The following is a 16,561-nucleotide window of genomic DNA, read 5'->3' on the forward strand; positions in this document are numbered from 1 at the left end:
ATCCTGTAGTCATATTTTCCACTGGAAGGGGTGGGGAAATCCCTGTAACTACAGCCGCAGAATGTCTGCAACTGCAAGTAATCCCCAGCTCAGAAGGGAGAAACAGAGGGAAAGTGTGGCAGGAGGAGTAACCCTGTAACCTCCTACTGGAGTCATGGGGAGGACAATTACTTACGCCAGGTCTATCCAGACATAGCTTCTTACTCCTCTTGTGGGTGTGTTTGTGCAATCAGGGGGTCTATGAATGTGTTCCTCTCCAATGCCACCCATTACTTCACTCCATTTTGGGGGACCCATGGGTGCAAATCCACTATCAAAGGTTTTCTGCAGTGCTTTGTGTCATTTCCATTTCTGGCAGAAGGTAGCAGTTCTCCATTTGTGGTTGTGCTAGCAGTCTACTTCATCCTAAAACCACTCAGCTAGTGAGCCAGTGGGCGCAGGGCTGCACCCTGTGTGGGATTAATGAATGAATAATAAATTGAGTATATCTCATGAGTATGCATGTTAATAAAATAGTTCTGAAGTAAAACACACTTTTACTTTGTTTTTATATTACCGGTATGCATTCATGCAATGCAGCACATAAACATACTAAAAGAGGCATTTCCTCCTGCGTGAAAGAGGAAATGGTGTGGGACATTTGCATTTCCCCCCTACATACTTGTATTAACTGTTTTTAAAAGCCCATTTCCTAATTAATCAGAGGTACTTTAATATATCAAGAGGTTTTTAATTGATTTACCAATTAACCAAACTAAATGGGGGAAAGCAAATGATAAAAGGAGGAACTATTTGAATTCCTATCTTTCTCAAAGTCGTATCACAGCATACAGATCCCAAGCTCCCTAAGGGGAAAACCATAATATGCAAGTAGTAGATTCTTATTATTACTTCCTATATTTAAGGCAAGTTTCTAAACCAGAAAGGCGGGGGAGAGATAGTACTATTTTATGCCGGATGCCAACAATTACTCATTCCCATCGGCACACAATGACCAGAATTACATTAGCACAAATCAGTTTAATATATTGCATATATTAAAATCCACTTAGGTTTTATTTGGTGTGAAATCTAGTGCAATGAAAAGTCTGAACTGACAACCCCTTATGAGATCATAAGTACCTTGCAGGCAGCTGCTCTGGAAGCTTTCTGTTCCCTGACTGCTATTCTACAGGGTTCACTTATAGGAAGCACAGTAGCCCACTCAGTTTTGTTCTCTGTGAAATGCACCCAGATAGCTACAGTGGTCAGCTTTGTGGTATGGCTCTTTGCCAACTGCACCTGGATTCAGGCTCAAAACTGCTTTGTCTTCTGAAGAACAACGTAGATTTGAAGTGGTAGCCTTAGTTAAAATAGTTCTTGAAAAACTGTTGTGAGGAAAACCGAATCAAATTTAAATAAAATGTACGTATTACACGTTTCAATGAATGCATAAGGGAAGATCGGAACAGTTTATTTTCAGTGTAAAACAAAGTAATAAAGACTACTACTAATTTCCAGACGACCAGTTTGATGTTTCCATCGACAGTAAGACTCTAAATGGTTTAACAAACCTGGTGGTGAGCCGAAGGATCCAGCAAACTGCATGGTATCAAACCCAGCTCCTGTACAGCGAGGGTGGGTCAAGGCAAAGAAGTTGAAGCTGATTTCTATTTAGCAGTAGCAGGTCACCTTGCTGCCAAGGTGTTCAAGCACGTCTGAAATGAGTATTTTAAAGGAGGAGTTGAAGAGCACTACTTGACTCATTGTGACCCACTGGGATAAGGAGTTTGTGAATGGCATGGCAGGCCTCTCTGTAGTTACCCCCTAAAAGCAAGAGCTAGGTGGTGAACACCTGACAACCTTAGGTCAGGTGTTCACAATTCACTGTTGGCTCAAGCCTGAAAACCACTGCTTTTTTCTAGAAAAAGAGGTGCAGGAACACACCATGAACACCCTCGTTCTCTTAGAATGGCAATGGCGCTCACCTGAGAGGTGCCAGTACTGATTTCCAGTGAGTTTCGGCTGAAAAAAGGCTTGCTGAAAACTAGCCTACATATGGCAGGCCTTCAGGAAATCCCATTCCCAGAGTATTTGTGTAGTGTAGGTGACATCATTCGGGAGGAATTTCAATCCATAATGCCCTTAAGGCACTCCGTCCTACATGAATAAACTTTGTTTAACATTTTTGCACATGGTGATTCCAAGGGCTTGAGAGAAGAGGCTGCAGAGAACCAAGCCATACATATATAGATGTGGGGATATCAATAATAGAAGCCCCAGCAGTTCTCCAAGTCTGCTACACCAATCTTATCCCAAGACAAATTGAGGCTGTTGGGGGTACACAGGTGGGCAACCAACACATGTGGCAAACCCTATTATGGGGCAAGCATTCATCTCCAGGCATAAATCAACCTTTCCCTTTACCCTCTTGATAGAGCAGATAATTACAAAACCTAGGAGAGAAATGATGCAGAAATTGGCTGCTAGTTCTCAGTTCCTGCTTAACACAAAAGTCTGAAACAGAGCTGTGTAGTTACTAAGGAACTAAGAATAAGCTTTATTGTAACCCATATCATAAACACAAGTTTGAGATCCACAATAACTTTCTCCAATCGAAACCATATTTTTTGCACAGTGTTTCTTTATGATGAACTCAGATTACAATTACAAATAAGGAAGTGTGTGTATGTGTGTGTGTGTGCGCGCGCCCCACTCAATGAACTCTGTTTTGATCTTTTATGGAAATAATGAACTGGAAAGGAGTAAGTAAGTAAATTCAGCATTGTGGAGAGAAATTATTTTGAGGGGAGAGGACAGGTTACAAAAAGTATGCATGGAATTATTTGTGCTAAACCACATAAAGAATTATCTAAGAAAAGTGAGCCATGAAATCAAAAATTTCCTGCTTTCAGCAAACACTTTTCTCCAATTAACATGGAACTATTCACCCTTCTAAATCAAGCAAGATTGCAAAACTGACTGCATAACTGACAGTTTTTGTAAAATATAAAATAAAACAACTCCAAGTGCAAGATAGTTGCACAATGATATTCAATTACTAACTCATCATAGGCATCATTTTAAATGGCCTCAACAACTGCCATATCTGCTTTGCATCTTGTAAAAGATGTCCCCTAAAATGATAAAACCAATTCTTCTTTTTAAAGACTACTGAAGTACATTTTACTGTGGAAAAAAATAGTGGAATAAGCAAGAGAATAACTTATCAGGAAAAGTTATATCCAGCTGATTAAACTTTTTGGAAGCTACTTCTGAGCACCAGATGCTATAAGCAAGCTATTTGCGGCTACTAAAATATGCACAAGCACAGGCTTGCTTTAATTAAGCTTTTGGTGTCATTTCATTTGTATCTGTTCTCAAGAATTTTCTTGCTTTTTATTTAGTCTGCCTTTAACTATTAAGCTCCAGATGTAGTTTGCATTTGGACTAAGCTGATGTACAGTAATTGCACGTTAAGCTTCAGTTTACAGCCTACGTAAATAACAAGCCAAAGACAGACTCAATAAAAGGAAACTTAGCACAGCCAGAATTGGGCTGTAAGGAATCAGGAAGTCTAAGCAATATTGCAGCCATGTGAGCTTAAGGATATTTCAATCTGCTGTGTGTAAAGGACTGGTTACAGGCTCAACGTGAGGCAGAGTGCGCTAGAAGCCATTTCCATTTTAGAAATAAGACACTGGAATATTTCATTGCAAATCAGGATGTGCCTGCACCACTTGGCAGGCATTACTAGAATCCACCGCACAGCTGGGTTCTGATCCTGGTTCATTTTCTTCTCAGTAAACTGTCAAGTTACTGGATTGAACCATTCACTTTTGATATCTTAGGAGCTGAAGAGGAAACTAGTATTGCACTGGGTGAACTAATAGGAAGTGTCTATCTTCAATAAGTTGTACTTTTTATCCTGGAACGTACTAAGTAATTACTTCTTGCTTGACTTCGCTCTTGGTTGAGAAAAACTAAAGATAAAGTAAGATGTCAAATGTTCTCCAAAGCACACAGTCCATCATTCTTCAAAGAATCATCCTGGTCTTGTTTATTTGCACTTCTTTTCACCTTGGTAATACTTTGACACCATCAAAACCTTTGGCACCAATCCTGTAGTGTCAAGAGTGGTCAGAGACTGGATGAAGGTGGAGGTCATGCATATGGTCTGCCCACATAAGCACATTGTCAGGGAAGATCAGATTGCTCATCCGTATGAAAAATATATGAAAAGGCTCCCAGATTTGTAGGGAGGGTTTTGGTTCCCTTGGCAAACTCCTTTGAGTAAATCCAGTGTCAGCTAGAAATGATTCCCACTATCTCCTTCTGGTGAGAAGGCTGCATACTCATACCTTGAATAGTTTTAACCCAGAAACCATTGTTCATGTCCTACAAAATCAAAGAATATCACAGTGCAGCATGTGTGCCTGCTCTTGGAGACCAAAGCCAACATAAAATATAGCAGCTACTAGAGGTTTAAAATGTTCTGGTTTCAAATCATGGAAATGATACAAACCATGCAGCTTTAAAAGACTTAACCCACACATGCCTTAGATACACACAAAGGATCCATATATATATATATATATATATGGCATTTTATGCAAGTTGGAGTTATAGAAATACTTTTATAAATAAAATAATTTAGAGATGAGATCTTGATGGATGGCCCTTAAGAAAGGCCAACACCAGACCATAAACATCTTCAACAGAAAACACAAGACTTTGGGCTGGGATACTCCATAAGTATTAAGATAGAAGGAAATGTGTCTGACTTCTGAAATTTAATTTCATATTTTATCTCCTCTTAACGCTGTCAAGCAAAAATGAAAGTATGTGTTCAGGAAAAGTTTAATAAGTTTGGCACCTACTTTTGGTATTGGGAAAGATGTGAGAAATAGAAGAGATATGGATTGTGTTGAAAATCAAAGGCTGAAGGACTTGCCTGAATGGGTAACATGCAAATTGGTTGAGGGCTCTGCAATAACCATTATCGGATCCTGCAATCTTTCTGTTAGCATGAGACTAGAGAACCGCTGACTTGAGTGTAATCACAAATACTAAACTTGCATCTTTTAATGGATCACTTATCCCTCCTGCCTTAAGCAACTGGAAAATGGCTAAAAGAAGGTAGTCACTGAAGGCCAGACTGCAGTCTCAGCAGATCCAAGTGGGGTTAATAGCCAGGTTTTTCTTCTTTCCTTGGAAAATGTTTGAGTGCAGACAAAATGCTAATCAGAAGGCGAATGTCTTCAATGCCTGGTAATAGAACACTCGAACTAACAATTAATGAGGCTTGCAGACCACCCAGCCTGTAATTGGGCAACAATGCTATCATTAAACTAATAACAGCATTGTGGGGATATTACCATGCTTTGGCACTTTGCAAGCATCATTCAGAGTCAGTTAAGGAACCCATAAGCACAGCAATAAAAGGAAAATGAGTTCACAGTAGCCAAACGGGTTAAAAGAAAGAAGAGCTTTTAACAAGCATGTGAGAGGGCACAGAAGTAAACTAGGAAAGTTGGGATTAATGCAACAGCAGATTTTGCGTGTACCGTACTTTATTTACACACTATTTCCAGAACACACAAACAGGGGAGGGCAAACATTTGAGAAGCAAAAAATAAAGTGGCTACAGAATTACTGTTAAATTTAAGGAAATACTTGAATGGAAAATGTGAACACACAATTGCTGCATTTTAAACAAGGTAAAGAAAAAGAAAAGATTTACAATGCAAACCTACGGACTTCTCAGAAGAGAGTCCATTTGAGCATACAACTTAAGATACCAATACATATACGAATACAGGAAGCGTAGGCTTGAAAGGGACCATATATGGCTTTGAAGTAATGAACTACCTTAATAAAACACAAACATTACCACAAAGCTTTTGTGATTCTCTGCAGTATGTTTGACTGGGACTTTAGAAAAATATATTGCAATGTATTCCATCTGAGACTCCTGAACAGTAAAGAGAGTGTGAACAACTTGGTTTTGTAGATGGTGAAACTGAGCCACCGCCCCCCCCCCCCGGAGAAGTTGACAAAGTTATTTTCTGTGAATTAGTTACCACTGTTAAAATTTTTCTCTTCACAGGGTCTCAGAAATTCTGCAAGTATACATTAGAATTCACGTGGATAGCACGTGGTGTTATAAAGCATCTTTAAAACACACCTGTTTGTTTCCCTTTTAAATTTGTGTGCACATGTTTTGTTGCTTAGAGTCACATTTAGAAACCTACACAAAGTGACAGAAAATCCTCAGAACTGGGAATCTGGCAGCACTAATGTGGAACAGTTTGTTTTATTCAGTTTCACACTTCTTTATCAATATTGGTTTTAGAGTTATATTAAAGACAGTACGCACCTCCACAGCACCTGTGTTGATAACACATGGGTTTTAGCCTTAAAAAAATTATTGAAGACAGTCCTACCCAACTCCTCTCCTTCTTTCATATATGCCACTTGCCCGCAAAAGGTTATAGACATGGGTTTTTGATGGTTAGGCATTGATTTGAGAGTTGTACTGGCACTTCCACAACACCTTACTGGGTATTACAGACTCTTAGATGTTGCTTTCTGAAGGTTAGGCACTGGTCAACAACCTTTCTCTTTCTCTGAATACCAAATACTGGTGACAAACAGGTGAATGCTGTTGTCTTAATGCCTTGCTGCTTTTGAACTTCATGGGGCATTTGGGCATGTCGTTTTTCAACATCCTAAGGACCAACAAGCCACTGGGTTTGTTGACTGTGACACCTTGTGTACAGTTCCCAAAGCTCTTGCTGAAGCCAAGAAACTTCCTGGTGGGGATTTGATCTTAAATGACCTTCTTGGTTATGGAACTGGCAACTTGTCTGCTACACACCATGAAGTACTTACAAGAATTTGTGACATTCACAGGGAAGACACTACAGGAGATAAATAGTATATTATTTTGACAAAAAAGTTGAGGCTTGCTCTGAAAAAAAAATCAAAAAATCATAGACATGTTTGTCCAGAACTCCCTAAATATTATTTATATAATAATAATAATAGAATGCTAAAATTCTATTCAAATTCTAAAATTCAAAGACAGCAATAAAGTTAATTAAGAATGAGGTTGAGAGAATTCAGTACCTGGCTGTTAAAATCATATTCTACTTACCAGAAGGGTTTCCACAGCTATCCTCATCACTGTTGTCGTGGCAGTTATCCTGATTGTCACACATAAAGCTTTTATCAATGCACAAACCGTTCCTGCAGTGGAATCGGTCAGTAGAGCATATCAAGGGATTCGCTGCTGTAAAAACAAAAGGAATAGTAGTAGTAGTAGTAGTAGTAGTAGTAGTAGTAGTAATTTATTTATACCCTGCCCAACTGGCTGGGTTTCCCCAGCCACTCTGGGCGGCTTTCAACCGAATATTAAAAACAATACAGCATCAAGCATTAAAAACTTCCCTAAACAGGAACAGCATTTTGCTCTAAACTTGAGACTTCAGATAGGCAAGTACAGTGGTACCTCGTTTTTCGAGCGTCTTGGAAGCCAAACGTTTGGTTTTTGAACGCCGAAAACCCGGAAGTAATTGCTTCTGTTTTGAAATGCGCCTCGAAAGTTGAACGGCTTCTGCTGCATGTTTTTCTTTTCTCTCCATTGACTTTGTCGGCCGTCCTTTGCACCTCAGTTGTCAAACGTTTCAGAAGTTGGATGGTCTTCCAGAACGGATTGCATTCGACAACCGAGGTACCACTATACATGAGTCAAATGTTAACCTGTTTGTTTCCCTAGGACAACACTTTAATACATTCAGTATTTGCTCCTTAGGGAAAGGCACCTTTCAAGAAACACAGCACTCCACAGAACAGAAAGCTTTGTCCTACTGCGACCAACCCAGCAACTAAATCATAATATGTGCATCTGAAACAATCACATATTTCTCTCTCTTTATGCCTGTCTCCACCTCTTGTATTTTCCCTATGTCAATTTTTTATATTGTCTGCACTTTCCTGGTGCATGGCAATGTGAGCAGCAGGCCATAGCAAAAGCTAGAAAGCCATTGCTCAACAAAATGGCAAACAGGACAGAGACTGAGGCTCAAGAGAACAAATATTTAAAAGAAAACAATTGGGGGGGAAACAGAATGGGAGGAGAAATATATAAACAGACAGGCAAACAGCTTTTTTTCCAACCAAACCAAAATCTCACTTCACCAGTACATAAAATGTATCATACATACATACATACATACATACATACAGTGGTGCCCCGCTAGACGAATGCCTCGCTAGACGAAAAACTCGCTAGACGAACGGCATTCGTCTAGCGGAAGCTGCCCCGCTAGACGAAAAAGTCTATGGGGCTGCTTCGCAAGATGAAAAATTTTCGTCTTTTTCTTTTCGTTTAGTGGAGCGCGGCTGTCATTGCCGCTTCGCTAGACAAAAAACCCGCTAGATGAAAATTTTCGCAGGGCGAATTATTTTCGTCTAGCAGGGCACCACTGTACGTACATACATACATACATACATACATCATACAGTGGCAACAGTTCTACCAACCACAGCTGCAGGAAGACTGCATGATGATATAAAATGGTGCCATCATTACATGTCTTGAGATGCTAGGCAACAACATTCTTCTTTACCCAGGCCTTCGGCCACTAAATAAACTATGGCTTCTTAAATGTGTGTGCGTGGGGAACTGTTATTATGATTATTTTATTATTACCGTATTTTTTGCTCCATAAGACACACTTTTTTCCTCCTAAAAAGTAAGGGGAAATGTCTGTGCGTCTTATGGAGCGAATGCATGGTCCTTGGAGCCAGATTGCCCAGGAGGGAAAGGCAGATCCTGCTTTTTCTGTTTTAGAAAGAGCTAAAGGCTAACAAGAGGGAAAGAGAGTGTTGAAAGGAACCCGCTCAACAGCTGATTGCAGGAGATCGGGGAGGGAGATAAGGGAGCTAGCTCCCTTCCTGCCCCGCCCTTTGGGAGGGCTGAGGATCCTGGGAAATTGAGTTTTTCAGCCATTTGGGGCTTTCTGTTACTTTTCCTCTTGCTTTCTATTACTTGCTGGTGCTTACTGGTTTGCTTTCTTCTTGCTTCCTATTACTTGCTGGTGCGTACTGGTTTGTACTGGTGCTTACTGGTCTGTACTGGTTTGTACTGGTGCTTACTGGTTTGTACTGGTTTGCTTTCCTCTTGCTTCCTATTACCTGCTGGTGCTTACTGGTCTGTACTGGTGCGTACTGGTTTGTACTGGTGCTTACTGGTTTGTACTGGTTCACTTTCCTCTTGCTTCCTATTACTTGCTGGTGCGTACTGGTTTCTACTGGTGCTTACTGGTCTGTACTGGTTTGTACTGGTGCTTACTGGTTTGTACTGGTTTGCTTTCCTCTTGCTTCCTATTACCTGCTGGTGCTTACTGGTTTGTACTGGTGCTTACTGGTCTGTACTGGTGCTTACTGGTCTGTACTGGTTTGTACTGGTGCTTACTGGTTTGTACTGGTTTGCTTTCCTCTTGCTTCCTATTACTTGCTGGTGCTTACTGGTCTGTACTGGTGCGCACTGGTGCGTACTGGTTTGTACTGGTGCTTACTGGTTTGTACTGGTTCGCTTTCCTCTTGCTTCCTATTACTTGCTGGTGCGTACTGGTTTATACTGGTGCTTACTGGTCTGTACTGGTTTGTACTGGTGCTTACTGGTTTGTACTGGTTTGCTTTCCTCTTGCTTCCTATTACCTGCTGGTGCTTACTGGTTTGTACTGGTTTGTACTGGTGCTTACTGGTTTGTACTGGTTCGCTTTCCTCTTGCTTCCTATTACTTGCTGGTGCGTACTGGTTTGTACTGGTGCTTACTGGTCTGTACTGGTGCTTACTGGTTTGTACTGGTTCGCTTTCCTCTTGCTTCCTATTACTTGATGGTACATACTGGTTTCTACTGGTGCTTAGTGGTCTGTACTGGTTTGTACTGGTGCTTACTGGTTTGTACTGGTTTGCTTTCCTCTTGCTTCCTATTACCTGCTGGTGCTTACTGGTCTGTACTGGTTTGTACTGGTGCTTACTGGTTTGTAAGCAATGCTTTTCCCCCTTTACAAAAGCTGCACAAATCTGAACTGATCCTCAAAAAGCAGGGCTTTTCCCTTTGCAAAAAAAGCTGCAAAACTTTGAGCTGATTCTCAAAAAAAAAACCATGGGTTTTAGGAGGAAAACCAGAAAAATATTTTTTCCCTGGTTTCCTCCTCTAAAAACGAGGTGCGCCCCATGGTCCGGAGTGTCCTATGGAGTGAAAAATACGGTATGTTGCATAAATAATTATCTTAATGTTGCACACTCCCCTGGGATCTTTAGATAAAGGGTGGTATATAAAGCAAAATAAAAATATTAACAACAACAACAACAATGGGCATGAGGAAAGTGTATTTCATATTTGTGCTGCCTCTGTAAGGCTAAACAAAAACATACATTGTTTTTAAGTTGACAAGGTCAAGGAACAATATGACTCAGGAGACATCTCAGAAGATGCAGTGGAAAGAAATGTTAACAGAGATAGATGTGGGAGGGGAGAATGAAATATAGCAATATAGAATTGCACAGAATGACAGTCATTAAGATCCCTATGTGGCAAAGATAAATGAGGCTTAAAATAAAACCCACTACCAACAACATGCACTTTTATACACTGTGGTATTTCTTTTGTAAAATAATGAATAATCTTATTTTATAAAAGAAATGTTCCTTACAGGTAACTTAAATAGTATGAATTATCATTCTGAACTCCACCTGTTCACGAGCTGCCCTATTGTGACCTTAACATTTAAAAGAGATCAGCTACAAAGAGAAGTGCCTTGTAAAATTGGAATACAACCATGGATTTTAAAAGCAAAGCTGCAATAGGGATAAACTACTCATCTACATAAACTCCAGGGTTCTCCAGAGGTGTTGGGGTTTATGCTATTGTAGAGATAGTTTTCCATTTATAAAATCAGTTTTCCTCTGATGGGTTCTGCCGCTAACAAAGCCAAATGCAGATACTTGTAAACAGCAGCAAGAATTGTGGTGCTGAATTTGCACTTGGGGGTATTAATAAAATATCTTTAATTACTTTACAAAAAAGGGGGGGAACCTTCTGCCCACAGGTAGAAAGATACTTACTGCAGTTTTCTTCATCGCTGCCATCAGGGCAGTCTGCAAAACCATTGCATCGGAAGCGGCCAATGATACAGTGAATTCCACTCGCGCAGGGGAAGAAGGTGGAGCCACACTTAGATTTGGCTTTTGCTGTAGGAGGAGAAAATGAGAAAGCATGGGTCGTGAAAAAGCTCCCTCTGTCAGAACTGGTCACAAGGGTCTCAGACTTTTTCCAATAAGGATGTTTCCAAAGTTTGGTTTAAATGCTTAGTAACAGAATTAATGTCAGAGACAAAGAAGAGCTTTGTGTGCAATAATCACTTCCACTTGCTTGCTTGGTGATACACAGGTGTGTTTGTTTGTTTTTAAGCCATCAATACAGCATAGGGCTAGGCCAGGGGTCAGCAACCTTTTTCAGCCGTGGGCCGGTCCACCGTCCCTCAGACCATTTGGTGGGGGGGGGGATGAACGAATTCCTATGCCCCACAAATAACCCAGAGATGCATTTTAAATAAAAGGACACATTCTACTCATGTAAAAACATGCTGATTCCCGGACCGTCCACGGGCCGGATTGAGAAGACGATTGGGCCGCATCCGGCCCACGGGCCTTAGGTTGCCTAGGCCTAGGCCACTACCATATTGGTGTTCTAATGATTTTAAGCTTCCTTACATTTCCTAACCAGTTTTAACCCACAAGACTTCCCAGTGTTGGAATTGGCACCAGGATCCAATCATTCTGACCACTGCTTTCTGAGAAGTATGACAATCAGCCAGAGTCTGAAACTTCACAGCAGTTGCGCAGGAATTCTTGCCATTTTCCCAACTCTATAGTTCCATAGTTTGGAGGAAGGCTGGGGATTATTTGGCAGAAGCAGAATCGAAGTGTTTAAACAGACTTGGCCATTCAGAGCCAAACAGGCAAGCCTATCTTTTCTGTCTAGAACAGAGGTGAAGGCATTGGGTGTACCTGCTTGAAGATGCCCTGTGCCCACCTGTCCCTCTCTTGGGCTGGTTTGGGAGAGATGGAGATTTGAAATGCCTTGCCTGAAAGGCAAGGCCAGCAGAAAGTGGGAACTTAAATCGTAGGCCTTGGCACTTAAGATTTCAATTCAACAGATACGAAACTGTTTGCTATATATTAATGAAAAAAAGACTTCAGGAAGGCCCAACACTTGACTCTGTAAAGCAAAGTCAAGTGTTGCATCTTACTGGAAGACACAAGAAGTACCTAGTATACAGGAATGGCAAGAAAAATTATTTAGCTTCCTGGATTTGGCAAAATTAACAGAAGTGATAAGAGGTGGTAGTAATCAAAAGTTTAATCAAAGATGGGAGAAATTTGGGACATATATGAAAAACCAGTGCCCGAATATAAAAACTTGGATCCATTTCTAACATTCTGTATTGGTAAAAAAGGGAAGGAAAGACAAAAAGTCGATAAATTCACATGAATTTTGGTTAAATGATTGGAAAACGCAGTAATGAGTAAATTAAGCAACCCGGGAGGAGGGCAGGCGGAAGCCTAAATCAAGTTTACAACTAGGTATTATGATTTATGATTTATGATTAACTTGGATCAGTTATGATTTATTTATTTAAGTAGTGAATTTTGATATTTTATTAATAGATAGCATGATTCAATGAATGAATATGTATGATTTGTTTTGTTCAAATTTCTTTTCGATGTATTATGGTTATGTGTGTGTGTGATGTTTGTTTTGTTGTGCATTGTTTTTAATGTATGAATGTTACAAATTTCAATAAAGATTTATTTTAAAAAAAATAAAAAAATAAAAAAGCAAAGAATGATGGGTAACTTATGTCCCTTCAGATGTTGCTGGACCAGCTCCCATCATCCCTGACTCCTGGCCATACTGACTGGTCAACAATACCTGGAGGGACAGAATTTCCCAACCCTGGACTAGTTGCTGCAGAAATCACTGCATAAGAACATGATTTGGGGGGAAAACAGCAAGAACTGGGAGCAGCAGAGCATCACACGGCAATCACAACTACACTGTTCCTTGAACAAGGCACACTAATGAAATATCACGAACAAGACATCCTCCTTCCAAAAATGTATTATTTGAGAGACAAAGTGGTAACCTTTGTACCACATTTTGTTTTTCCACAGCCTTTCAAGCTCATCAAGAAAATTTCTCAAACCACCTCATCAAGATCTGTTCTGCACAGCTTCTGGCCTCTTTGACACTTTCCTCTTCTATTCCAAAATCACAGCTAGAAATTCATCCAAAAGCGTATCATTTAGAAACCTTAAGTGTGGTTATTTAATGGATTCAGAACTGGCTAAAACAAACCAAGGAGATAGATTACAATAGTATGTTTGCATAGGTAATCCATTAGCGGTGAACTGAGAGATGGGTTTATTCTACAGCGAAGAGGTTTCTTTCCTGGGTCACATGAAAAAGAACCCACTTTTCTGAAAGAGACTTAATTATAGGATTCATGTACTTAATGCATTTGTAACCCATCTTCACAGTAAAAATCCCTCTCAAAACGGATTACAACTTTAAGCAAACAATAATATAATATAAATAATACAAAAATACAATTAAAATGCATTCAAACACATAAAATACCAACCCAGATAAAAGTGAGTCAGACAAAAAGGTTTTCAAGATCTGCCTAAAATGAGCCCCCCCCCCCCGTGTGTGTTATATCATGCTCTAGAATCCCTGTAATATTACTTAACTAGCATTATCGGTGAATATGCAGTATATAGAATTTCATGCAACATAAGCCCTATTCAGCTGACTTAAACAGGAGATAATCAGTATGTAGAAAGAGAATTATGCCCACAGACTCTGTCTCCAGCTCACAACTATGTAAGTCTGTGCAGAAGAATTAAAGCTGAGACTTGTAGGTACAGTATAATGTTCTCTTCACACCTTTTAGTTGGCTGAATGAGGCTATACTCTTTTTCCAGTTGGGTGAAGCAGTCTTAATGTTGCAAGAAATTCTCTGTACTGCAGATGCACTGAAAATACTATATACGTCATACAAGTCTACATGCTAAATGCAATCAAAGAGACAGAACAGGACCAAAGTATGGGTGCTACCTGCACATGAACGTAGCCAAAGCAAACATGATGACTTTTCTGTGTTTTGCCAGGTTTTTGCCAATGAGAAATGAGATGATTAACATTTGCATGTATCAATCAATTATCTGCAGCATATATGTGATACTTCTCTTGAAAAACCACTATATTTGGCATATGTCCTATCTATGGGGTTCATCTGAGACGGTACATTCACCAGGGCAAAATGAATCAGCAGTCACTCAGTGATGAACATGCATGTGTGAATACGCAGTTTATGAAGATCAATAAGGAAGAAATGGAGGAAGGGTCAAGGGGGGGGGAGAGAGAAGCTATGGAGAAGACAAAAGCTGAGGTTGCTGAACAACCATTTGGACAAATATCCTTTTCAGAGCTAAAGTGACTGCCATTGAACTGAAGGCTTCTCCTGCTGGCAGGTAATAATGTATAAAGGATTTTTATTAAGAAGCAGCCACAGTAACTCTTAAACTGATTTACTATCTTTCAAAAACAAAGTAATGCAATTCCTTTATGGCACACACCCTTTGCAGATGCATTAGTCCTTAGCTGGGCTTGTAGAGCAGAAAATGAGACATATCAACTAAATGTCACTTGCACACCAACTACCATATTTTTCTGGGAAGGAACCAAGGACAACTCAGAAATAGGAGGCCATCGTTTTGAAGAGACGAGAAAATAAATTATTTGTGAGTTATTGCTATGACATACCAATTCTGGCAGTGGAAAATTCTTGAACAGAAATACTGTATAAATAGTGAATTCTCTTCCAAATTTTAAATTAAACTGAACTATGAATAAGAATATGTGGTTACACTGAGATATGCTACCTCATTCAATGTCCTTGTGAGAAGCAACAAGTTGATATACCAGTATCCTTTAGAGTGAATGGTCTTTATACATTTGGTTTTTGGAACCTGCAAATGCTGAATCCTACTGTCTCCAGGGTTTTAAATAAATCAGTGTTCTTAGAGCAGTCTGACTACCCAATGAAGAACTCTGAGGCCATATTCATACAACATTCCACTCCTTAATAGGTCCATGTTTCATGTATAAGCAGTTCTGATGTGGGTAGCATTCAAGCATGCAACCTTGGCTAGAAGGTCTACATCAGAGATTACCAGCATAGTGTTCACATGTACTAGATTGTTTGGGGGGTTTAGATGGTGTAGGTCTTTTTTAACACCAGGTACCAGTACTTCATTCACCAGCAGAGGAATTTTTCTGAATGTACTTGGGAGGGGGGGTTACACTCAAGTATGCTGTAAGTGTGCATGAGAGAGATGCACTTGGACACAGAGATACACATGTTTATCTATCGTATGTATGTGTGTGGTATGCATAAGAAAGCCTGAGTGTGGATATTTTTCCCAGTACTGGGGAGTGCTCCCTGTAATTCGATAGCAATAGCATCATGGAGAGGAGGGGCCAGTATTGTGTGATCTCCACATACAGGACCTGCAGGAGATAGATGACTTTACACAGCAAGAATATAGTTGTCCAGGGAGCCTGAAGGGAGCAGCGATGACTGTACTCTCTCTAATTTTATGCTAGGACATGCCTACATCAGTCATGTTTTGTTATGTCTTGTCCCAATGGCAGCCACATTTTGTGACTGGTGCCCACACCACTTTCTCAACAATCGAAATGTGCCCACTGCTCCAAAAAGGTTGGCAATGCCTGCTTGACAACATCCATCCTGCCTTCAACCCCTACCACTCCTAAAGCAGCAGAAATCCCTGTAGAAGCAATGTTGAGTGGGGTAAGTATAAGAGCAGTATAGACTACTCTAAACCTAAGAAACTATTCTATGACCTCTCGTCTCAAGCACATGGCTACTGTTATCCAATGGTAAGGTTGCCTTGGTTGACTCTCATAGGACAAACCTCCTCCCACAGGAACAACCTTGTAGAAGATAACATCGTAACATGGCTAACTGCATCTTTGTGACCCTAATATAAGTAACAGATTTCACTGGTCCCTTTCTGTAAAGTGGTTCTGAGTACCCTCGACCATTAACCAGCCACGTGGTGTCATTTGATGGATCTGAATTTGAGTTATTATATGCTTTATGGCTCTCCAGATGTTATTGGACTCCCAATGCCCATCAATCTCAGACAGCATGGTCAATTATTAGGAGTGATGGGGACTATAGGCCAACAGCCTCTGGCGAACCAGATTCTCCATCCCTGCTCTAAAGACTCAGGTGCCTGAAATATGACAGAACAGTCCTTCTGTGATCCCTGAACATCTACATCAGTGACAGTCACAGAAGTCGGGATTCCATGGCTAACACAAGCCCACTACAGTGTCAGAACAGATGGCATCAGGAAAAGTAGGACAAGGAAAGGAAGCAGAGGGAAAAGCAAGAAGCAAGGAAAGCACCAC

General features: G+C 40.3%; 1 protein-coding gene across 4 annotated transcripts in view; it reads right to left on the bottom strand.

The window, feature by feature from the left end:
• Positions 1 to 16,561, bottom strand: part of LDLRAD3 (low density lipoprotein receptor class A domain containing 3) — a 112,909-nt gene that overhangs the window by 46,399 nt on the left and 49,949 nt on the right. For all 4 annotated transcript variants that reach the window (XM_033149733.1, XM_033149741.1, XM_033149724.1 and 1 more), the window contains 2 exons: positions 11,119 to 11,244; positions 7,139 to 7,273 (listed from right to left, as the gene is read on the bottom strand). In XM_033149733.1, the coding sequence (XP_033005624.1) occupies positions 7,139 to 7,273; positions 11,119 to 11,244 (261 nt within the window). The remainder of the gene's footprint in view (positions 1 to 7,138; positions 7,274 to 11,118; positions 11,245 to 16,561) is intronic.

The sequence above is a fragment of the Lacerta agilis genome, chromosome 1, assembly GCF_009819535.1.
Source record: "Lacerta agilis isolate rLacAgi1 chromosome 1, rLacAgi1.pri, whole genome shotgun sequence".
Taxonomy (NCBI): domain Eukaryota; kingdom Metazoa; phylum Chordata; class Lepidosauria; order Squamata; family Lacertidae; genus Lacerta; species Lacerta agilis.